Source organism: Podarcis pityusensis (assembly GCF_964106645.2).
Source record: "Podarcis pityusensis genome assembly, chromosome: 3".
Classification (NCBI taxonomy): domain Eukaryota; kingdom Metazoa; phylum Chordata; class Lepidosauria; order Squamata; family Lacertidae; genus Podarcis; species Podarcis pityusensis.
Window position 1 is genome coordinate 84,954,195 of NC_138026.1, and position 17,747 is coordinate 84,971,941.

Below are 17,747 nucleotides of genomic sequence, written 5' to 3' on the forward strand. Positions count from 1 at the left end.
GTTCTGCTTGGGAGACACTCTGAGATTTGAGCAACTTTGAAACTCCATGTGCCCACCAGAAACAGAACCTCACCCGTCTCCTATTGTGGGAGGACAGAGTCCTGGCAACCTCAAAACGGGTACATCCCTTATACAGGACAGTCAAAAACGTTATTACAATCATCTGTAACAAGAAAGCCCCTAAATAAATATATTGGACTGTACAACTGCACTGAGAACGGCACTGAGAACGGCAGCTGTGGTCAACCTGACAGGCAATACTCTCATTGTCTTTCTCCACAAACAGCCCTTGGCTGAGTTTTGAAACCACTGCCACAGATCAGTTGTTAAGGATCATTCTGCCTTAAGCCAAGCAATTATTTAACAATGAGAGGCAACAGCGATGAGACAAACGTAAATGGATTATGCAAACCCATTCAGGCTTTACTCTTCTGTGGCAGTGATTTCTAAACCCACTTTGCGTTATGTATGAAACAGTGACACCTTGAGGCCTGCTGCAGTAATGGCAAACACCCAGCTAGCATCAACCAAAGCCGTTTTTTCCCCCTGCCAGAAAGAAACCTGCTTAAATTGCTGTCCATCAATGGAAACACTCTGCTTTATATTGTCCGACAGATTTGTATCTAGCTCAGTTTGGCAGGAGTTTAACACTCAGATACAGCAACCTATTATCTAATAGCACTCCCTGACACAAACCAAGCAGCAGCAGGATGGCAGCGTGAGTGTATATTTTAACCCTAATGGTCATGGCCACTGTTTGCTACTCCATGCATATACTAAACCTAATACACACTTATCGCCACGTTACACTATGCACTTTCCCCCTAAAGTGAGCTAGGAGTGGCCAACCAATGTGGTGTTCTCCAGATGTTAGACTACAACTCCCATCATTCTTTTTCACAGGCCTTGCTGTCTGGGGCTGATGGGAGTTGGGGTCCAACAACATCTGGAGGGTACTATGCTGGCTACCCCTGGACAAAAGTGTTGAACCACGACCTGGGACACCGGTGTTCAAATCCCCATTCAGCCATGAAGCTCACTGGGAAACCTTGGCAGCGGGATGCAAATGTACTCAATAAAGTGCCCACAAATCTCCCTGCTGGAAAATATGTGAAAACCGGCTTTTTCAGAGACTGGTTGCCACTTTGCTCTGCTTTCTAATAAGGGATACTGGAGGACTATAACGCTTTAAACAACGGCTAACATTTACCCAACAGTCATAGATTTAGTATGTTGTGTTCATACTTTTTGATACTCAGGAAGAACAGACTTCAGCATCTTCACCATCCTTACCTTGATAATGTAATTTTTGCATATTTTCTTACTAGCATGTAAATTTCTTCCCTAACAGACAGGAAACGGCACAGAACACATATATGTATGACACACATGAACCAGCAGCCTGCTAACTTTACAGCAGATTATGGGTATTACTTTGGTGAGCTGCGGGAGCCTAAGCAGTTTCTGTTTGGCCATAGGAAGAGGTCGACTTTAGTTTATAAAGCAGACACAGTATGTTCTCCACACAACAAATTAACAAATATGCCAGACATATATAAGGTGAGAAGTTTCTTGGATACAAATCTGAAACCCCCATTTCTCCAGAGCGCTTTTTCATACACCTTGTTCAAGCACGGTTAGACCTTACCATATCTGCCATCCTGCCCAAGTTCATAGGCAAACTTTGGGGAGTCGTCAGTAGCAGGCACCCCATCCTGCCTCAACTTGGCCAATGAATGCAGGTCCAGGTGCATCCCAGCTCTCTGCTCCTGTTGCGGCTGAGATTTGCGCTGTGGGGAAAGAAAGGGTACAATTGGGAGACAGCTCAAGTGCACCATTTAAAACAGGCATAGGGAAACTCTGGCCCTCCAGATGTCTGGCACTACAATTCCCATCATCCCTAGCTAACAGGAATGATGGGAATTGTAGTCCCAAACATCTTGAGGGCCGGAGTTTGCCTATGCCTGATTTAAAACAACAGCAACAGTATCTGAAGTCTTGAGGGATCCCACAAACCATCTGGCATTAGGTCTCCTATTTGTTTTTGTGGTTTTTTTAAAATGATATTTATTCCAAGTTTAAAATTGCAAAAAAGAAAAAAGAACAATACAAAATACAAAGAGAAATTTAACCATAACAAAGCGAAAAATAACAAGAAAAAAAATGAACAATAAAATAGAGTAAAAAAGAAGACGAAACAAAAAATATAAAAATGCATTGAGTTAAAATAGAACAAAAACAAATTAAACCTTTACATAACCTTTTCCCTTTACTTATTTCCATGACCTCCTCTCACCTCCCAATTTTGTATTCTAGTTCAGATCGTATTTCCAGCAAATCCTTCTAACCTTATTTTCATTTGCGTATTTTAATTTAAAATAATGTAGTTAAACATCCTCTGTTTCATCAATTTCATCAACTCATTTTTACTTAATCCTTTATATCATATCTACCAAAACGACCTAATTTTCTTTTTCCCTCATCTTCCTAACAGTCTTTTATATTACAATATTTTTGAAGATATATTTTGATTTTTTTCCAATCTTCTTCCATCGACCCTTCTCCCTGGTCTCGAATTCTGCCAGTCATCTCAGCCAGTTCCATATAGTCCATCACTTTCATCTGCCATTCTTCTCGGGTGGGTAATTCTTGTGTCTTCCAGTACTTTCCGATGAGTATTCTTGGTGCTGTTGTAGCATACATAAAAAAAGTTCTATCCTCCCTTCGCACCAATTGGCCGACCATGCCCAGAAGAAAGACCTCTGGTTTCTTCAGAAAGGTATATTTAAATACCTTTTTCAATTCATTATATATCATTTCCCAGAAGGCCTTAATCCTTGGGCATGTCCACCAAAGGTGCAAAAATGTGCCCTCAGTCTCTTTACATTTCCAACATTTACTATCTGGCAAATGATAGATTTTTGCTAGCTTGACTGGGGTTAAGTACCACCTGTAAATCATTTTCATTATATTTTCTCTTAAGGCATTACAAGCTGTAAACTTCATACCTGTGGTCCATAACTGTTCCCAGTCAGCAAACATAATGTTATGTCCAAAGTCTTGTGCCCATTTAATCATAACAGATTTAACCGTTTCATCTTGTGTATTCCATTTCAACAGCAAGTTATACATTCTTGATAAATTCTTAGTTTTAGGATCTAACAATTCTGTTTCCAGTTTTGATTTTTCCTCCTGGAAACCAATCTTCTTATCTAAATTATAAGCCTCCCTTATTTGATAATAATGAAGCCAGTCTCGAACTTTAGTTTTTAATTTGCCAAAGCTCTGCAGCTTTAATCTATCTCCATCTTGTTCTAAAATTTCACAGTATTTTGGCCAATTTGTCTCCATATTGATTTTTTTCAGAGCCTTAGCCTCCATTGGTGACAGCCACCTTGGTGTTTTACTTTCCAACAGATCCTTATATCTCACCCAGACATTAAACAATGCTTTCCTGACAATATGGTTCTTAAAGGCCTTATGTGCTTTAACCTTATCTGTCAGGGAACTGCCATCGGAAGGAAGGGAAGTGAAAGGGCTCACACAGGTTGGGAGAGACTCAGCAGCTGAAGAGGGAACCAGTAGGGGGAGAGGAGCTGAGCTGAGGGAAAGGGAGCTGGAGGGATGGCTCAGAGACACTTCCAGCGAAAACAGTGGGGAGGTTTCAGGACCTCCTGTAGGGACACCCACTCCTCGCCGGAAACTGTCACGCAGAGAGTCCAGAAGACGTGTTTCCGTTAAGGAGCTTTTATGTTGGAAGCGATTCCGAAAGCAACCACTGTCGGAATCTGCCAGCGACTGACGGAGCCATGTTTAAGGGGCTCCGTTACAGACAGAGGTTTGCAAACTTGACCAAACTCTGAGGGACTAGGATTTTACACACAAGCAGCTCATCGTCCCATCACAGCATTCCGACAGTCTTCGTGAGCAGCTTGTGCAGGAGAAGGCATCATGAGCAACCCAGCCGGAACCGGAGAAGCAGGAGCTGGAGCGGGTCCAAGCCTGGAAGAAAGGTACCGGGTGTTGGAGGTCCAGCTAGCGCTGCAGACGGCGAGGCTTGAGGAGAGGAGGGCTCAGGATGCAGACAAAAAGGGGAAAGACACCCAGCTCGTCAGAAAGGTACCAGGATTGGTGCAGAAGTTTGGGGGGGAGCCCAAAGACTATCATGGCTTTCGGACAGAGATGCAATATGCCCTCAATCTGCAGTTTGATGAATTCCCTGACGAGGAATCACGAGTGGCTTTCGTGATTGGGCATCTTGAAAAGGGGGCGAGAGACTGGGTTAGACCCCTGATGGCAGCGAATAGTGACGTCCTAAAGGACACGATGAAGTTCTTTCGCGCCATGGATCTGATGTTTTCCAGCGATATTGAACAGGGAGTGGTCCGCAGACAGTTAATGGCTTGCAAACAGGGGAGCCGATCTGTCCGTGAGTACTGGACTGAGTTCACCATGTTGATCCATAAATTGGGGTGGGATCTATCGGCGGAACCCATTCAAATGCTCTTTGAAGAAGGGCTTTCTTCGGCTGTGAAAGACGAACTTTCCCGGGCGCCCAGGGCGGAGTCTATGGACCAGCTGACCAAATCAGCGCTGACCATAGGAGCGCGCCAGGAGGCGAGAGCATTGGAGAGGCGGGAAGGGAAGGGGGAACGTTGGAAGGAGTTCCGCATTCCAGACATTCCAGAGCCAACTTTCCCGCCGGCAGAGCCGATGGAAATCGGAACAGCGCGCGCGCGCGCAGTTTCAAAGCCCAGTGAGGGGGGAAAGAAGGAGGGAAAAGGCGCCCGGAAATGCTATCTCTGCCAACAGCCAGGTCACTTTGCCAGAGTCTGCCCCCAGAGGAAGGAATGGCAAGGGATGGTAGGAGCTGTGGAGGGAAGAGAGGAAGAAATACCGAAGCAAGTAAAAGCCAACGCCTGGCTGCCACCGTCGGGGCACAGCAGCCAGGCCAAAGAGCAGTGAAAGTGCCCACGCCAGAACCTCCTAAACCCGCCCTAGTGATAGAAGTGGCGCTAGAGCTGCCAAACGGACACCCTCTAAAGATAAAGGCGCTGTTGGACTCAGGCAGCTCCTGCAATTTCATGAGCAAAGAGTTTGCAGCTGAACACCAGATACAGACGATCCCTTTAAGCAACCCCCTGCAGGTGACCACGATCGATGGCAGGGAGCTGTTGGGAGGAGAAGTCAGCTTGCAGACCGTCCCAATGATAATGAAGGTGGCAAGGCACACCGAACTGATAGCGTTTAATGTGGCCACCTTGGGAGGAGCTCCCATTATATTGGGGATGAGCTGGCTAGCGTTACATGATCCGCTGGTGGGCTGGCATCAGAGAGTGGTTTCTTTTGGTTCAGCACATTGCTTAGAACACTGCAAAGAGGGAAAGGGTTTGGCAGGGGCCCAAGCCACCCTAGCAGGGACTGAAGTAACGGAGAACGTGAAGGTACCACGACAATACGCAGATCTCCGCGACGTCTTCAGCGAAAGGGAAGCTGACCAACTACCCCCGCATAGACCCTTTGACTGTCAAATCAATTTACTCCCTGGGGCACAGCTCCCTGTAGGCAAGCTGTACGCCATGTCAGACAGAGAGATGCAGGAGCTAAGAGAGTTCATTGACAAGAACCTGAAGAGAGGGTTCATCAGAGAGTCCAGGGCGGTGGGGGGCAGCCCAGTGTTTTTTGTGGATAAAAAAAACACGAACAAGCCGAGGCTTGTGTGTGACTTCAGGGCCTTAAATGCAGTGTCAGAACCAGTGGCTTTCCCTATGCCCAGGATTGACGACATTTTGACAAGGGTCAGGAAGGGAAAGATTTTTACTAAACTGGACCTAAGGGGGGCGTACAACCTGATACGAATAAGGAAGGGGGATGAATGGAAAACCACCATGTTCACCCCTTTGGGGGCATTTGAATATTTAGTTATGCCCTTCGGCCTACAAGGAGGCTCCGCGTGCTTTCAATCGTTTATGAACCACGTCCTGGGGCCTTTGCTTTACAAGAATTGTGTGGCCTTCTTAGACGACGTGTTGGTGTATTCTGAGAATGAGGAGCAGCATGTGAGAGACGTCAGAGAAGTGTTGAGCAGGCTGCAAGCCAACCAGCTGTGGGTGAAACTGGAGAAGTGTCAGTTTCATACCAAGGAGGTGGAATTCCTGGGGTATCGCCTGTCAGACAAGGGATTGGCCATGGATCCCGGCAAGGTCCAGGCGGTGCTGGAATGGAAAACACCCAAAACAAGGAAGGATGTGCAGAGGTTCCTAGGATTTGGGAACTTCTATCGTAAGTTCATCCGAAACTTTGCCCACCTGACGGCGCCCATTACGGACTGTCTCAGCAGTAAGAAGAAGTTCGTTTGGACTGAGGAGGCGGAGCGAGCATTTGAGGAACTAAAAAGGGCCTTCGCCTCGGAACAACAACTCCTGCATGTGGATTTACAAAAACCGATGAGAGTGGAAACTGACGCATCAGACAGAGCTATTGGGGCGGTGCTTCTGCAGCCAGGGAAGGAGGAGTCAGAGTGGAGACCGTGTGCCTTTTTTTCGCGAAAGCTGAACAAATCCGAGAGGAACTACACGGTGTATGACCGAGAACTACTAGCCATTCATGAGGCGTTCCGGAGATGGAGGCACCTGCTAATTGGCGCACAACATAAGGTGCAAGTGTGCACTGACCACAAGAACCTAGAGTATTGGAGGACGGCACGAGTGCTCAACCAACGGCAAGTGAGATGGGCCCAGGAGTTCTCCAAATTTAACTTTGAGATTTGTTACGTGCCAGGCCCAGAGAACATTAGGGCGGACGCTCTCTCACGCAAACCTGAATATTTGGAGGGGGAGGGAGCACCCGAAGAGAGACATGTCATTCCAGAGGACCGCTGGGTGTGTGGGGCGGCATTGGTGGGACAAAGAGAACTGGTAGAGGAAACAGAGAATGATGAATACGCCCAGAATAAGCTCAGAGGTCTTAGGGGTGAGGGAGAGGAACCAGGGGGTTTCGAGGAAAGAAATGGAGCTTTGTATTACAAAGGGGCACTGTATATCCCTGAAGGAGACTTAAGGGGGAGGGTACTCAAGCAGTTGCACGACAGCCCCACGGCGGGGCATTTTGGACAACACAAAACCATGTGGTTGGTCACCAGGGAATTTTGGTGGCCTAAGGTGAGGGAAGATGTACGGGAGTATGTAAGAGGGTGTGAGCAATGCCAGCGAGCCAAAGGGGAGAGGCGGGCACCGGCGGGGCTATTAGAACCCTTACCAACCCCAGAACGACCTTGGGAGGCAGTGTCGATAGATTTTATGACTGATCTGCCGAAGTCCAAGGGGAAAACAGCCATCATGGTGGTGGTAGACCTACTAACAAAGATGTGCCACTTTGTAGCCTGCTCGCATGCAGTCACGGCGGAAGAGACAGCGAAGTTATTTGTAGAACACATTTTTAGGTTGCACGGGGTGCCATTGAGGGTGGTCTCAGACCGAGGAAAACAATTTACTTCCAGGTTCTGGAGGAAGCTCATGAGCTTACTGCAGGTGGAGGTCAACTTTTCGACTGCCCGGCACCCTGAAACCAACGGGCAGGCGGAAAGAGCAAACGGGGTCCTCCAGCAATACCTGAGGTGTTATGTCAATGACAGAGAGAATGACTGGGTAGAAAAGTTGGCGCTGGCGGAATTTGCCTACAACAATGCCGAGAATGTGTCCACAGGGATGAGCCCCTTCTTGGCTAATTATGGGTGTCATCCCAGGGCTTTCCCAGGGGGAGAAGGGGAGAGATGGGGTGTCCCGGCAGCCGAGCATTTTGTAGAAGAAATGGAAGCAATCCATCGTCAGCTCCAACTCAACTTAGAAAGGGCGAAGGAAGAATACAAGAGGCAGGCAGACAAGAACCGAAGGGAAGGTGAAACCATAAGGGTGGGAGATAGGGTGTGGCTGTCAACCCAAGGGTTGCCGTTCAAAGGAGGTTGTAAGAAATTAAGACCCAGGAGATTGGGTCCCTTTGAGGTCATTCAACAGGTCAACCCAGTGGCTTTCAGGCTCCGGTTACCCAACCACATGAAACTGCACCCAGTATTTCACAGGTCGTTACTGTCACCGTATGAGGGGGGACGAGAAGGGATGGCCACTCGGGGACCGGTCATAGAAGAAAGGGAATGCAGCAGCCATGTGGCAGAAATCCTCGACGCCAGGTGGAAGGGGGATCAGGTGGAGTATTTGGTAGCGTGGGAAGGAGAACCGGAGTCAGAAAACACTTGGGTAATGGCAGAAGATATCAATGACGAGGTATTGATAGAAACGTTCCATCAAAGGTTCCCAAGGAAACCTCAGCCTGTGGAGAGGTTCCGGAGGGAATACTTTGGGACCACCGATGAGGAGGAGGAGTTGGAAGGATTCTCGGAATCGGAAGGGGAAGGGGAGATGGACTCTGAGGAGGAGGAGTACTTCGAGACCAGGAACCGCAACAGGTGGAGAGAAGTGTTCGGGACATCGGAAGATGAAGGAAGTTCATTCCGGGGTTTTGCCTCCTCACCGCCCGTAGAGGAGGGGGCGAGAGGGGATGAAGGGGGCCCTGGAGGGGAGGTGGATGTCAGGGAACTGCCATCGGAAGGAAGGGAAGTGAAAGGGCTCACACAGGTTGGGAGAGACTCAGCAGCTGAAGAGGGAACCAGTAGGGGGAGAGGAGCTGAGCTGAGGGAAAGGGAGCTGGAGGGATGGCTCAGAGACACTTCCAGCGAAAACAGTGGGGAGGTTTCAGGACCTCCTGTAGGGACACCCACTCCTCGCCGGAAACTGTCACGCAGAGAGTCCAGAAGACGTGTTTCCGTTAAGGAGCTTTTATGTTGGAAGCGATTCCGAAAGCAACCACTGTCGGAATCTGCCAGCGACTGACGGAGCCATGTTTAAGGGGCTCCGTTACAGACAGAGGTTTGCAAACTTGACCAAACTCTGAGGGACTAGGATTTTACACACAAGCAGCTCATCGTCCCATCACATTATCATACCATAAGTATGCATGCCATCCAAAAACATTGTTAAAACCTTCTAGATCCAAAATGTCCGTGTTTTCAAGAAGCAGCCAATCTTTCAGCCAGCAAAATGCGGCTGATTCATAGTAAAGTTTAAGATCTGGCAGGGCAAATCCACCTCTTTCTTTAGCATCAGTTAAAATCTTAAATTTTATTCTAGGCTTCTTGCCCTGCCAGACAAATCTCGAAATATCTCTCTGCCATTTCTTGAAACAGTCCATCTTGTCCAAAATTTGCAATGTTTGAAACAAAAACAACATCCTAGGCAATACATTCATCTTTATCACAGCAATTCGGCCCAACAATGATAACTTCAATTTTGACCATATTTCCAAATCCTTTTTCACTTCCATCCAGCATTTTTCATAATTATCTTTAAATAAATTCACATTTTTAGCAGTCATATGGACCCCTAGATATTTCACTTTCTTGACCAATATTAATCCTGTCTCCTTCTGAAACCTCTCTTTCTCAATCTCTGTAAGATTTTTCTCTAACACCTTAGAGGCATTAGGTCTCCTATTTGGACTCCTGAGAGTCAATGGCCCTAAAAAACAAGTTTGCAGAGATTCTCCACATAATTCCCACTTCAGCTTCCCTTGCTGCTGTGCAGCCCTATGAGCGGAAATAAAAATCCAAATGCAATAGCCATTTCAAAGAGCAGCCCAGAATAAGAAAGAAGGCTGGATATTTTGTACTGTTGATCAAACTTCTTGTGAACACTGACTTTGGTTTGATCTTTGACAGAATTTAGATTTCTGAGGGTATTTTACAATGAATCTTGTTCACAGATTTTGGACTATTACAACACCCTGAGGGGCGTCTTTAGAGGGCCTTATACAGCAGCCTCTACAACTCCCATGCTCCTTGACCACCAGTCATGCTGCCTGGGAATGACGGAAGTCCAACAACATATGGGCGGCCACAGGTTTGCCAGCCCTGCCTTATAATTCCTGAAAAGTATTATTATTATTATTTATTATCTATTGAATGTATATCCTGCCCATCCTCCGCAAGGAGCCCAAGGTGGCAAAGAGATACACAATTTAACCACAAAAACATTCTAAGACAGAACAACTGCAATTAAAAACTTCTAAAAGCAGTTATTTTAAATTCATTTTTTCCCATACAATGGTCTTGGGGTTGTCAGGAACAGTATTCTTCAGTCACTAAAGACCTGTGAAAACAATTCCTCCTGAAAATTAATCAGGACCAAGACAGGTGCGCCTCACTAGGGAGGGCATTCCACCACCAGGGAACTACCACTGAAAATGAATGCCTTGAAGGACAGTAGTCAGAGGGAATGAAGTCTGAGGCAGATTAACGTGATGCACAAAAGAAGAGAAATGTGTGCCTTACCTCAGCATCTTCCCGAGCCAGATGGTCCAAAGCAGCAACATCCAGCTGGACTCCCTTCTCCTTCAGCATCAAGCCAACAAGATCCAGGGGGAAACCCAAATTGCTATGGAGAGACCAAGCAACCTCCACTGCAGGCAGAAGTAAGATCAATGGAGGAGTGTTAGTTTATTTAAAATATTTGCAGGCCACCTTTAAGGATGGAACACGCTCAAGGTGGCTTCCAGCATATAAATTCATTAGGAGAATTAGGAGAGTATAAATTCATTAAGAACTTCATTAGGAGAAACAAGAAATTATCTCTTCAAATGCAGTGTGTTTGGGAGCGAAAGTGCACTGGCGGTGAAGAAATTGCAGTCAGTCAGAGAGCTATTGGCTGCTTGTCTGCCTGCCTTAAGAATGTAAAAAAGAAAAGTCTTGTCAGATGAAACAAAGCTCCATCTGAAAATATCATCTTGCTCTTTGTATTCCCAACTGAGCAGCACTGCGCTGCACGTACCATCTCATCAGGAGGTCTGTTCTGACCATGGTGGATGCAGGCCTTTCATGTGGCAGCACCTAATCTTTGGCGCTCTCTCCTGTTACATCTCAGGCAGGTCCCGCTCTTGTTTTTTCAGCATCTATTCACAACCTTCCTTTTTTCAACAAGCCTTTTAAGTGGACATTCTTATCCTAGGTTCTACCTGTATAGAAACTGTTTTATTGTTTTGTTGTCTTGTTGCTAAGTTAGTTCCAGGTGTTGCACAGGATGTGATTCATAAATGAAATGAAATGAATGAATGATCCAGCCCAGTGTTCCATTTCCAGCAGTGGCATGATAGGTGCTTCTGGACATTAGCAAGCAGGGTTTGAAGAGCATCCCCCATTGTTTGTCCCCAGCACATGTTATTTAGGTGGATACTGCCTCTCTCACTTAGCCAACATGGCCAACATCCATGAACAGACCTATCCTTTTCAAGGGTGTGTGCCATAAAACCACCTAAGCTAGTGGCTTAATAAAACCACTCCGGGGTGGAGGGGATGTATCAGTGACACATAATGCTTAATACTTAACTGGGAGACAGAAAGCAACAAGTCTGGGACCTAAAGTTCAACAGAAATCAGTGGCAAAGTTCTATTGCTGAACAAGTAAGCTGTGCCTTCAGTTACAGACGGTGTGTGTTTAATTGCAAGGACCAAAAAGGCAGGGCAACTCAAAAGCCAGGCAGCTTAAAAATGGGAATAGATTGCAAGTGATGCCTCCCTTGTGACTGCATTTTCTCTTCTCCTTCAGCCATCAAGAGGAAGAGGGGAAAAATACTTGCCTGGGAAGACTTTGGAATGATCCATCTGTTGGAGGGTTCTGTTTATAATGCGGCGCCCCCGCAGAAGGGAAGAGAGAAAGGCATCCTCGTGCTCACTGATGATATTCATAATCTGTTGGGAGATCAGAGCCAGATTCAGGAGGCAGTTAAACCAATTATTCCAAAGAACTCCAAAAGATATGGAAGTGTTAAAAGGCAGTGGCGGGGACCCAAATGCATCAGGTGATAAGCTATTAATGAGATAGGACATGAGATACTGAGGGCTCCTCCTATCGCTCTGAATATGTGGAGTAAAAGTGTCATTCATGACTGTAGTGCAGTCGTGTCTCATTTGCTTAAACCACTGCCCTTTATGCAGCCCTGTGATGAGCCGATGGGGTGGGGGTTAAAAGTAGGTAATAGGGTGTATGCTCTACCCATTCTGCCTCATTTATGGGGGTCAGCTTTTGGAACAGGCCAGAAATCCAATTTACTGAATATTATGTACACGTGGAAGGAAAGAAGCCTGTGCAGATAGGGGAAAACAGCAAGTAAGTGCATTGTGTGTGTATGCCTGGGTTCAAACAGAAGGGGAAAGGATGTAGGTTAGGGTTGGGGGACCAGCGCACAAGATGTTGTTGGACTCCAGTTCCCATCAGCCCCTGCTAGCATGATCAATCATCAGGGATTATGAGGACTGTAGTCCAACAACATCAGGAGGGCCACAGGTTCCGCAACCTTGCTGTAGGTTTTGCTTGGGTTTTTTGGGTTTTTCTATAGCAAAACTGGTTGCTTGGAAATAGGTTTGAAACGTAGCTCCGCTAACTGTGCCTGTAAAATACTTCATTTCACTTATTTCTGTGTACACTAGAATTTGCAACACTAGATTGGACTGTAGCAGAAAAAGCCTCTGCTTTTAGGTGCACCTGGTCAGCTTTAGTAAGCGTCGTCAGCTGTGGTAAGAAGCAAACTACAGAGCCTGCTTTCAGCTCAGTGTGTTACATTTATTCCTGCTCCCAGCTGCTCTCCTTTAGCTTCCTCCCAATGAGAAGGGGGGTGGGGAATCCCTTCTTTAATAGTGGAAGCTCCTGTGCAGCAAATTCAACTGGAGAGAATTCATGACAAAACTTATTCAAGAGGTTCCTGTACACACCATCATCCAGTGAGGATAGTTCCTATACTTCGTGCAACCAGCAGTAATTACCAATTAGATATGAGTTTTGACCCACCAGTTCCTGTTGCTCACCGTGTCTGTATCCTTCCTTAGCTCCGGATAGGCATCTCCCTGCAAAGGAAGAATGACAGACTCTCAGAAGCAGAGGTTCCAGTCCCAGCCCTCCTGACAATGCACTACCAAGCACACAGCTTTGCTCCTTACATCAGTGGCAGGAACTATCCTGTATAAGCAGGATATCTGAACTTGACAATTTAAAGCTTTGGTTTGCACAGCGACCACCCACGGCCTTTAAACTCACACATCTTTCAAGTCCTTTCTCCCCCCTTCTTAATAGGAGCGTGGCTGTCATTCAGTCAAAGAAGCAGAACCCTGCAAGCACAGCCCAAGTTTCCTCATTCTAAATCCCCTGACCAAAGCACCTCTCAGGCACACTTCTCTGGCATGAAGTGCTTTGTGGATTTTGCAGTGAGACTGAAGAGCAGACCCTAGGGGGACTGCTACACCAGTCTATGTTTTTCCTAGTATGGAAGGTTGTATGGGAAATCCATACAGTAGACAAAATGAGGAATTAGAGATGTGACATGGTTACCCTTCCTGCCTCTGTTGCTTTCCCCCTCCCTCGCCCTTGTTAAGTTTTTGATGGTGTGAGAACAGTCTTTGGTGTCCTAATCAGTTGGGAGGAGGTGAAGCCCCCCACACAGCTGCCTTAATCAGCCTGGGAGGATAGTGCTGGAAACCTTCTTTGATGTTGGAAATTGTTGTGGGAAAGCGAGGCATTGGGAGGAGGTGGCTATCTATAAAATCGGATGGTGTGGGCAGAGTTTTTCAGAAACACGTACACGGACTGATCAGCTGCAGGGCTGTGCAAACTGAGGCTACCTGGGGGAGTCACTTCGCTGCTTCTTGAGGGCTTCCAAGTGGCAGATAGAAGTGCTTGCTTGGTATGTATATATTGCTAGCTGTTTAGAAGTAAAATCTTCTTCTCACTCACTGGTGTTTTGTACTGCTTCTGAATCTCTTTTAAAAGAACCACCTTGCATCTGGCAAAACAGGGGTCTCCCTTGGATGGCATCTCAGGAAGCTTTTGTCCTCACATACAACCCTCTCTGCTTTGTCACAACTCCAGCAACTCTACCTACAGCTGCAGTTATTGAAACATTAAGGAACAGACTCTTTGTAGCTCAGTCATCAGCATTTATCAGGACCTAAAGCAAACAGTTACCACTCCCCCCACCCATCCACAATGTGAAATAAATAAAGGATCTCATAAGTATTGGGCCTATCATTTCACGAAACTAGGTTGCTCATCCTGTTACTAGGTGTGTACTCTTGGTCTACACATGAACCAAGAAAATTGCTATAACATTTGGATGGGAACCTGGCTAGAAACAAGTGCCTCTCCCCAGGAAAATCCTCGGTTACCAGAATTTCCACCACAACAGGAACCAAGCTGGCCAGGAACCCAGGTGGCGCATGGAGAACTTCAGAGCAAAACCGCACAGCCCTGCGCAAGATCTGGCGAAGGACAAGCCTGCAGGGAAAAGAAATTTCAAGAACAGCTAAGTGTTCTTGGTCAGAATGCTGTTCTTTTTCTAACCAGCCTCCCAACCAGGTAGTGCAGTTAGCCAGTTTTAGACACCACACTTTAATGGTCATATGCCCCCACGCCATTCCTCTTTACATGGCAAATGAGTACTCTCTCACTTATCACAAAAGGTAGTAAGCCAGCCAGGCTACCTTTGGGGACACCTTCTAATTTTGCTGAATGGCATGTTGGTCTCCCGCCCCAAAGCCTTGCCCTGCTCCCAACGTTCAAACACCCCACCAATAAGATCCCGTTAATATTTATCCTTCAGATTCCCCCTGACTCATCACTGATTATCCTCCTGCATGCATCTCACACCTGTCACATCGACAATTGATTCTTCTGCCTCTTCCACACCTGGTTTCCTGACAGCAGTCAAGAGTGTAGTCTCTCTGTGCCAGGAATGGGGAACATGTAGCCCTCCAGATGTTGTTGGGACTCCAGTTCTCATCAGCTGCAGGCAGCATGCCTACAGTCAGGGATGATGCAGTCCAACATCTGGAGGGCCAGAGGTTCCTCTCCCCTGCTCCATGTCCATTTTAGACTCTGCTTTTTCACTCCAGAATCTCCTCCTCCTCCAAAAGCCCCCATCTTGCTCAAGTCTCCTTAAGCTCCCCTTAAGTTCAGAGCCATTCCTCTGCCCCAACCAACCCTTGTGATTGTGCTTCTTCCTTACTCGGCACCAGACATGCCTGGGTAAACACCATCGGCAATGCAGACGGACAAGGTGCGCACGTGATCTGCCACCACTCTGTAGGCCATGTCCACACTCCCAGGGTCAGCTTCTCCAACCAAGCCTCGATATCTGGGCCCACCACAGCCCTGCAAGACAAATATATATTTTAGGAAGCCTGAATAGGGGGGCTGCACGGAAAGCTTCATAGCACTGAATACTGCAGATGTCGCCTTCAAATGATCATTGTTCTTCTGTAACATTTGTTTAAAGTCCTCTGGAAGTTCTTTAAAAGTACAAGATAGAAGCTACCATGCCAAACTAAGGCATAAGCCTCTCTATCAGTCTTGGAAATATAGTTGTAAAACCCGCCCGCCCAATTCTCATCCTTGCTTCCTCTTTGCACACAGTTCCATTTGTCTCTCTGAAAATAACTCAGGGTGCTGGGCAGGAACTGTCATGGCTGTGTCTCTTGGCCCTTTACAGTTGCAGTCCTATTCTCACTTACCCAGGAGTAAGCCCCATTGAGCCCAGTGGGAATTATTTCCACAAAGGCATGTGTAAGAATGTGCTATACAGTGGTACCTCTAGTTACGAACTTAATTCGTTCCGGAGGTCCGTTCTTAACCTGAAACTGTTGTTAACTAGAGGCGTGCTTTCGCTAATGGGGCTTCTTGCTGCAACTGCGCTGCCAGCACACGATTTCTGTTCTCATCCTGGGGCAAAGTTCTCAACTTGAGGTAACTCTTCCAGGTTAGCGGAGTTTGTAACCTGAAGCGTTTGTAACTTGAGGTACCACTGTAAAGCATAAAGAGATAGTTGTAGCTCTGCTGTCAGAAGCAGGATGTCTCCAAATACCAGTCACTGCAAATCAGAAGTGGGCAGCATCGCTGTTTCACTCAGGCTTCCCACGGGCATCTGGCTGGCCACTGTGAGAACAGGATGCTGCACAAGATGGGCCCTTGGGCCTGATCCTGCAGCACATTCTTTGTTGATTTAGTTAGGAAACTGCTAGGGAACTCATTTCCAGACACAGAAGGAGGGCCAGGTGTTATTGCAACACTTTTTTAGCTCTCGAGAGCTGCACTTTTCCATCTAGGAAAGAAATGTCACATTGAAAGGGCTGGCAAACTGTTGCTGCCATCTCCCCAAGCCCTTTTAGGGTTTTGACCAAGACGCAGCTGCAGCTGCTGTTCTTTTCACCTTAGAAATGACTGCTCTGGTGTATCACAGCTGCTCAAACTATCTCTCCTAGTTATAAAGAGCCGTGCAGCTAGGAGTGTTCCCCACCCCCCCACAACCAAATGAAAAACCACCAAGAGACCAGGAACTGCCATTTCTCTGCTCACCCAGAAGCAGCTAATGTTGCTAGGTATGTAGCTTTTACATATAAACCCTCTGAAGTTTCAGTTTGGCTTCCTCTGGCAACTGATCATCACCTTGTGGATGGCATCCAGGATAGGAGTGAAGAGGTCGGTGTCGTAATTGGAGCGCTTGTTCTGGAGAATGGTCATCAATCTTTCCAGACCCATTCCTGTGTCCACATGATGCTCAGGCAGCTGCTGTAGACTCCCATCAGCCTCTCTGGCAATAGACCAGTCAGTAACCAAAGAGGGGTGGGTGGGGGGGAAAAAGACAGATATAAGATAGAAGCAAAGGGCTTGATTATTCACCTAAAGCTGTGGATGGGAAAAACCCCAGACAGTAAAGGAGATATCATAATTTGGAAATACGGTACTATGGAAATGAATGAGAAGGGTAGTAGAAGCATTATCAGAAGGCTGCAGCAGAGGACAGAAAGAGGATCAAACAGACTATGAAAGTGAGGCGTTACAAAAGTTCTTATATGGACTACATTACGCAGGGTGCTTGAAAGGCAGGTCAAATTACTCTAGAGCATTGGTAAGGAACCTCCGCCCTGCTCTTGAATGTTCCAGAACTCTTCTGAAATCAGCAGGGTGCAAGGTGCTACATTCAGAAGGAAGAATAACTTTGAATGCACTCCCAGTTATTCCTTTGCAGCCACAGCTTTGCTTCAGTTTAAGGCTGCAAAAGGAAAACCTTTGGAGACACAGCTTGAACGCAATGGGTCCGCCACTTAACATGTTATTTACTTGCACAATCATGACTGTAGGCGCACGGCTGAAAATAAATAGAGAGTGGGGGACACCTGCCATGGGGAGAGCTCTTCAAGTCTTCCACCTTGCTTAACAGCCTCAGGGAAGGATATATGTGGGCTTTGGGACATTCCCAGGACCCTCACATGACCTCCCAGAGCCCAGGACACCCAGAGGCAGAGGGCATGGCCTGCTCTGGACTGGTAGGGATGGTCCCATGAGGGGCGGGAGGTTGGTTCTAGGGGGGTTCCTGGCTTTAGATGATTTTGCCTTCGTGTGCGGACCCCAAACCATGTAGAAGTGGCGGGTCCACTACATTTTATTTAGAACTGCTTTGCATGCAGAATGTCCCAGGTTCAATCCCTGGCATCTCCAAGTGCAGCTGAGAAAGAAAGACCCCTGTCTGAAGTTCAGGAGCGCCACTGACAGTCAGTGTAGACTATACAGTGGTACCTCGGGTTAATTCGTTCCGGAGGTCCATTCTTAACCTGAAGCCGTTCTTAACCTGAAGCACCACTTTAGCTAATGGGGCCT

At 46.9% G+C, this 17,747-nt stretch overlaps 1 protein-coding gene across 2 annotated transcripts in view; it reads right to left on the reverse strand.

Annotated features, from left to right (window-relative positions):
• The window catches only part of AARS2 (alanyl-tRNA synthetase 2, mitochondrial), a 38,886-nt gene that overhangs the window by 14,617 nt on the left and 6,522 nt on the right, over nt 1-17,747 (reverse strand). For both annotated transcript variants that reach the window (XM_081000122.1, XM_081000123.1), the window contains 7 exons: nt 16,536-16,680; nt 15,100-15,245; nt 14,261-14,369; nt 12,908-12,946; nt 11,683-11,794; nt 10,382-10,509; nt 1,649-1,790 (listed from right to left, as the gene is read on the reverse strand). In XM_081000122.1, coding sequence (XP_080856248.1) covers nt 1,649-1,790; nt 10,382-10,509; nt 11,683-11,794; nt 12,908-12,946; nt 14,261-14,369; nt 15,100-15,245; nt 16,536-16,680 — 821 coding nt within the window. The remainder of the gene's footprint in view (nt 1-1,648; nt 1,791-10,381; nt 10,510-11,682; nt 11,795-12,907; nt 12,947-14,260; nt 14,370-15,099; nt 15,246-16,535; nt 16,681-17,747) is intronic.